This window comes from Camponotus floridanus, unplaced genomic scaffold, assembly GCF_003227725.1.
Source record: "Camponotus floridanus strain SB8 unplaced genomic scaffold, Cflo_v7.5 scaffold237, whole genome shotgun sequence".
Taxonomy (NCBI): Eukaryota; Metazoa; Arthropoda; class Insecta; order Hymenoptera; family Formicidae; genus Camponotus; species Camponotus floridanus.
The window spans coordinates 6497-13116 of record NW_020229367.1 but is presented as its reverse complement, the minus strand read 5'-3'; the positions used below and the strand labels follow the sequence as shown (position 1 = coordinate 13116).

General features: G+C 58.3%; 1 protein-coding gene across 1 annotated transcript; it reads right to left on the bottom strand.

Moving 5' to 3' along the window:
• Window positions 1-371: 371 nt before the first annotated feature.
• LOC112638023 (proteoglycan 4-like) lies at window positions 372-5669 on the bottom strand. Its single transcript, XM_025408857.1, has 4 exons — window positions 5495-5669; window positions 4993-5225; window positions 607-840; window positions 372-542 (listed from the first exon to the last, which is right to left on the bottom strand). The coding sequence occupies exons 1-4, from the start codon at window positions 5667-5669 to the stop codon at window positions 372-374; spliced, it is 813 nt and encodes a 270-aa protein (XP_025264642.1).
• Window positions 5670-6620: the final 951 nt, after the last annotated feature.

Genomic DNA, 6620 nt, shown 5'->3' with positions numbered 1-6620 from the left:
CTCCGGAAATCCGGATGCACATTTACTTCGAGTCACGGGGGCTAACAGGAGTCTGCATTCCTCCTGTATAATAACGCGGATGCAGGGACACGGGAAGGGTCGATGAGGGTGAGGGGAGCATCGCAACCTCCGCTAAGGTTTCTGGCTCGCTTGGGTCCGGAGGTTTCCATTCGGATAGGGTCGGTGGGACCGGGGAACTTCGGTTCCTGGGCTCAAGCGGGTCATAGGGTTTCCATTCGGATAGGGTCGGTGAAACCCGAGGAAGCTGAGGCGGACAGATGCTCCCGAGCCTTTCATCCACAGAGTGGGGTGCGCCTTCCCCAGCTTTGAAAAACTCGAAGGCGTCCGGTGCTGGTTGATCTGCGATGAGATCAATTCAGCGTTTTTTGTTTTCGTTCTCGCGGTAGTTCTTTTTGTTGCGGGTAGGATGCCCACCTTCGCGGCGAAAGCGGAAGGTGAGGTGAGGGTTGTGCATCACCCTCCGGAAATCCGGATGCACATTTACTTCGAGTCACGTGGGCCAACAGGAGTCTGCATTCCTCCTGTATAAAAACGCGGATGCAGGGACACGGGAAGGGTCGATGAGGGTGAGGGGAGCATCGAAACCTCCGCTAAGGTTTCTGGCTCGCCTGGGTCCGAAGGTTCCCATTCGGATAGGGTCGGTGGGACCAGGGAATTTCGGTTCCTGGGCTCAGGCGGGTCATAGGGTTTCCATTCGGATAGGGTCGGTGGAACCCGAGGAAGCTGAGGCGGACAGATGCTCCCGAGCCTTTCATCCACAGAGTGGGGTGCGCCTTCCCCCATCTCTGAAAAACACGGAGGCGTCCGGTGCTGGTTGATCTGCGATGAGATCAATTCAGCGTTTTTTGTTTTCGTTAATTTTTAAGTTAGTTTAAGTTAATTTTAAGTTAATTTTAAGTTAGTTATAAGGTAGTTTTTAAGTTAGTTTTAAGTTAATCCTTCTTTTTCTTTCAGGTTTTTCTTTTTCAGGTTAGCTCGCGTCGGGTAGGAGATGCAGCGAGGGTTTGTGCATCACCCTCCGGAAAAATCGGATGCACGCTTATTTCGAGTCACGGATGCCGTCGAGTGGCGAGGCATGTCAAGTGACGGGTCGCTGACCCCGAGGCTGACATATCTCAACAGGAGTCTGCATTCCTCCTGTATAAAAAGGCGGATGCAGGGACACGGGAAGGGTCGATGAGGGTGAGGGGACCATTGTAATGGTCTGCTGGTGTCCCTTTAGTGCTTTGCTGGGTCTGTAGGTCTCCATTCGGATAGGGTCGGTGGAACCGGGGAACTTCGGTTCTTGGGCTCAGCGGGTACTTGGGTGCTCATACGGATAGGGTCGGTGGGACCCGGGAACATCAGCAGACTTGGGTGGTCCCAAGCCTTTCATCCACAAGGTGGGGTATGCCTTCCTCCAGCCGGAAAACGCGGAGGCATCTGCGGTGCCGAGGTGTATCTCCAATGTGATCACCTCGGTCAAATGGTTAGTGCCTGAACGGGCGGTGTGCCGGCCTAGCGATCGAGCGGGACCGTCGACCAAACGCCGGGGCTGGCGTCCCCCCCGAGTAGTAGTCGACGCGATACTTCTCTGCCGATTCTGCCTAGGTGAGAGGGCCCCTCCAATTAAAATGAGGGGAGCTCGGTCGAGAGGAAGGCACATCTCTCAACACAGGAGTCTACCTAGTGGGGGCCTGCCTTACCCCACTCTAAAACAAGCGAAGGCACACGCGAATCATCTGGGTCCCCCTGGGTGGCTGGACACCTGGGGGGACACCACCAGTGGTGGTCCCCCGGCAGAGGGGGAAAAAATTAGTGGGCAGGGTGGCCGGCGGGCGTGGTCCAGATGCACTTGGACCCGCAGCGTTACGGACCTTGTTTTCGGCCCTCTTTGAAGGGTGCACTCCCCCGTGGGCACCACCTTGACGTGGTGGGGGAGCTTAAGTCGGTCCCGGTCCCCTGGGGCGGTTCAGTTAGCCATTGGCTGCTGTTCCGGCCTGGGGGGGCGGGATCGGTGAACTAAGAGTGCCCATTGCGCGCGCAGCAGACCCCGAATTTATTCGGGGTCTTGCTTTGAGGAGAGCGCGCGCGGGAGGGGAGCGTGCAAGCGCTCACGCGGCTTCGGCTGCGAGGTGAAGGCGTGCGACGGACTTGTCCGTTTACGCGCGTAAAAGGAGGAGCGACGATCGCTCACGAGGCTCCGCGGCTTTGGCCGCGTTAAGAGGATGCGCGACGGACTTGCCCGGTCACAGAGTGCACGTGCACGGAGAGTGCGCCAACGCTCGAAGATCCGAGCGTTGGTCGCCGGAGTGAGGGCGAGTCCCTCCGCCGCCTGCTGTTGTTGGCGGTGTGTGGCGGGCCGGGGGCCGGTGTCTTCGGGGGTCTGGCGATTGGTCGCTACGGGCGGCGATTCCCCGGTAGTAGTCCAGCCTTGGGCTTCGGGATTAGCGGGGGTTGCCGGTACGCTCCGGCGTCCGGGAGGTCGCCTTCCCCCGCCCCCGTCGTCCCTTGGCGAGTCCCGGGTGATGCGGTTGGGGTGCGTGCTTCCGTAGCCGCCCCGTAAATCCTTCCACCTTGGGGCGCCCCAGGACGAACCCGGGGATTATGTTGAGGACGTCGTCTGGCCATGGGTCCCCCCCGGGGGCATCGGGCCCGGGTTTGCCGCGCTCCGTCTGCGGCGGTGGGCGGCGGGGGGGTTTGCCCTCTGGGCGTGGGGGGGTGTTTATCGGGGGGGGACTTGTCCTCCCCCCTTGCTCGCTCTGCCCACAGGGCAGCGGGGTCCCGGGGTGGAAACCGGGGCCCCGAGTGCTGCTCACGTGTGTTGAGGGGTGGCAGGGTTAAGTTACTCGCCCTGTCACCCGTTGGGGCATACAACGCCCCAACACGGAGGGGACCTCTCTCTTTCACGAGAGAGGGGTCACCGCGTGCCTGGGGGGGGGGTCGCGGCTGCATGCGCAAGCGTTCTCGTGGCCCTCCCCCCTGTGCGCTGAAGGAGACAACCAAGGGGTTTTAGCGGGTAGTCGGGATTTATCCCGGAGTCCCGCATACCCCCCGCCAATTCCACTTGGCGGGGGGATGCGTAAATGCATTTCCCCTTGTAAAAAAAAAAAAAAAAAAAAAAAAAAAAAAAAAGGTTAGGTTAGGTTAGGTTCTCCTTACTCCTCCGATGGTGCGCCACCTTGTCGTGGTGGAGGAGCTCCCCTCTTCCTTCGGGTTGAGGGGTCTAAGAGCGCACCATTGCACTTCCTCGTGGTGTCCGCTGTAGGCGGCGGCTTCGGATGAAAACGAAAACGAAAGCGGCCCTCGGGCCGTGAGTAGCGAGTATGTGAGTAATCCGAAGTCGTTGTGGGCGGACATCACGAGAAGGGGGGTTGCGCTCCCTCCGGGCTTTATGGCCTGATGCGCATAGGGGAAGGAAAACCCTGACTCCAAACCCGGCACAATGGGGCTGTTACGGGTGGAAGAACACCCAACCCATTCTTTCTTCCTCCCATCCTAAACCTCCCATCCTTCTTCCCCGACCGATTGTCCCAAGGTCTCCACTTCTACTTTTCTTCGGGGTGGCGCCCGCTTTCAAATAGCACGGTACCCGGCTTTGGGTGCAGATGGAGCCCAGCGACTCCATAGAGATGAGGTCTGCTGCCGCGGACCAGTCTCGTTCGCTGGAAGGGGTTGGCGGCCCTGACTTCAATCGCCCAGTGGTACGGCACTGTAGGGGGAGCCTAGCTCTCCGCCCGTAACTTGTGTGGGTGCTCCCACAGGGGGGATGAGGTGGCGGATCGGTGGGTGCTCCCGCCGTGAAGCGTCCCTCAAAGGGGAAAAACGGGAACCGGCCGGGACCCTCGCCCGAGGGACTGGTGGGGTGACTTTGTCACCTGCCGGGCCAGAGGCGGGGATTATCTCGGTGGCGGTTCCTCTGTGTGTGAATGGTGTGTGCATGTGTGAGTGTGTGTGTGGGTGGAGTTCGGGTCTCTCCTCGGAGAGACGCGGAAATCCACCATCTTTTTGGCCACCGGGCAGTAGAGTCTTCGGGTCGCGGCTTGCTTTCAAGAGGGTTGGTGCCTCACCCTCCGGAAAAATCGGAGGCATACTTATGTCGAGTCTCGGGAACCGTCGAGTGGAGCGGTCCTTATGTCAGGTGAAGGGTACTGTGTTTACGGTACCTGGAGGCTGACATACCGCAAGCGAAGGGTCCGCCTTCCCCTCGCTTTAAATAAAAAATCCGGAGGCGGGGACACGGGAAGGAGCCGGCGTCGCACGTCGGCAACAGGGGGATTGCCCACCCTTGTATAAAAAATCGAAGGCAGCCGGGTGCAGTGTTGACTTCCGTCGCGAAGCACGATAGTGTTTCCCGATGGAAACAACACAGCACAACACCGTCTCCACGTGGAGGCGGAGCTTCTCTCGGGTAGGAAGCCCATCTTCCGCTCTTCAAGCGGGGAGGTGAGGTTGAGGGGTGGTGCATCACCCTCCGGAAAACCGGATGCCACATTTAACTCGAGTCACGTGTGCCCGTATGGCGTGGTTATGTTGGGTGATGGGTTCCTGTGGAAGACCCACTTGAATCCACCGGTCAACATACCGCAAGCGGGGGTCCGCCTCCCCTCGCTTTAAATAAAAAACGCGGAGGCGGGGACACGGGTTAGGAGTCGGCGTTGCACGTCGGCGACAGGGGGCCTGCCCACCCCTGTATAAATAAACGTAGGCAGCCGGGTGCGGTGGTGTCTCGACCGAGACATTGGTATCTCGATTGGGACACTGCTGCACAAGCCGCCTCTACCGGGAGGCGGGTTTAGAAACTTCGGGTAGGATGCCCACCTTCGCGGCGAAAGCGGGAGGTGAGGCGAGGGTTGTGCATCATCCTCCGGAAATCCGGATGCACATTTACTTCGAGTCACGGGGGCTAACAGGAGTCTGCATTCCTCCTGTATAATAACGCGGATGCAGGGACACGGGAAGGGTCGATGAGGGTGAGGGGAGCATCGCAACCTCCGCTAAGGTTTCTGGCTCGCTTGGGTCCGGAGGTTTCCATTCGGATAGGGTCGGTGGGACCGGGGAACTTCGGTTCCTGGGCTCAAGCGGGTCATAGGGTTTCCATTCGGATAGGGTCGGTGAAACCCGAGGAAGCTGAGGCGGACAGATGCTCCCGAGCCTTTCATCCACAGAGTGGGGTGCGCCTTCCCCAGCTTTGAAAAACTCGAAGGCGTCCGGTGCTGGTTGATCTGCGATGAGATCAATTCAGCGTTTTTTGTTTTCGTTCTCGCGGTAGTTCTTTTTGTTGCGGGTAGGATGCCCACCTTCGCGGCGAAAGCGGAAGGTGAGGTGAGGGTTGTGCATCACCCTCCGGAAATCCGGATGCACATTTACTTCGAGTCACGTGGGCCAACAGGAGTCTGCATTCCTCCTGTATAAAAACGCGGATGCAGGGACACGGGAAGGGTCGATGAGGGTGAGGGGAGCATCGAAACCTCCGCTAAGGTTTCTGGCTCGCCTGGGTCCGAAGGTTCCCATTCGGATAGGGTCGGTGGGACCAGGGAATTTCGGTTCCTGGGCTCAGGCGGGTCATAGGGTTTCCATTCGGATAGGGTCGGTGGAACCCGAGGAAGCTGAGGCGGACAGATGCTCCCGAGCCTTTCATCCACAGAGTGGGGTGCGCCTTCCCCCATCTCTGAAAAACACGGAGGCGTCCGGTGCTGGTTGATCTGCGATGAGATCAATTCAGCGTTTTTTGTTTTCGTTAATTTTTAAGTTAGTTTAAGTTAATTTTAAGTTAATTTTAAGTTAGTTATAAGGTAGTTTTTAAGTTAGTTTTAAGTTAATCCTTCTTTTTCTTTCAGGTTTTTCTTTTTCAGGTTAGCTCGCGTCGGGTAGGAGATGCAGCGAGGGTTTGTGCATCACCCTCCGGAAAAATCGGATGCACGCTTATTTCGAGTCACGGATGCCGTCGAGTGGCGAGGCATGTCAAGTGACGGGTCGCTGACCCCGAGGCTGACATATCTCAACAGGAGTCTGCATTCCTCCTGTATAAAAAGGCGGATGCAGGGACACGGGAAGGGTCGATGAGGGTGAGGGGACCATTGTAATGGTCTGCTGGTGTCCCTTTAGTGCTTTGCTGGGTCTGTAGGTCTCCATTCGGATAGGGTCGGTGGAACCGGGGAACTTCGGTTCTTGGGCTCAGCGGGTACTTGGGTGCTCATTACGGATAGGGTCGGTGGGACCCGGGAACATCAGCAGACTTGGGTGGTCCCAAGCCTTTCATCCACAAGGTGGGGTATGCCTTCCTCCAGCCGGAAAACGCGGAGGCATCTGCGGTGCCGAGGTGTATCTCCAATGTGATCACCTCGGTCAAATGGTTAGTGCCTGAACGGGCGGTGTGCCGGCCTAGCGATCGAGCGGGACCGTCGACCAAACGCCGGGGCTGGCGTCCCCCCCGAGTAGTAGTCGACGCGATACTTCTCTGCCGATTCTGCCTAGGTGAGAGGGCCCCTCCAATTAAAATGAGGGGAGCTCGGTCGAGAGGAAGGCACATCTCTCAACACAGGAGTCTACCTAGTGGGGGCCTGCCTTACCCCACTCTAAAACAAGCGAAGGCACACGCGAATCATCTGGGTCCCCCT

Excerpts from the sequence above, each read along its gene's own strand:
- LOC112638023 (XM_025408857.1), bottom strand. The coding sequence starts at position 5,669 with ATGGGGGAAGGCGCACCCCACTCTGTGGATGAAAGGCTCGGGAGCATC. Across the intron at positions 5,226-5,494 it reads ATGGGAACCTTCGGACCCAG|ATCAACCAGCACCGGACGCC; the intron begins GCGAGCCAGAAA and ends ATCTCATCGCAG. Across the intron at positions 543-606 it reads AGCCAGAAACCTTAGCGGAG|GAGGAATGCAGACTCCTGTT; the intron begins GTTTCGATGCTC and ends GTTTTTATACAG.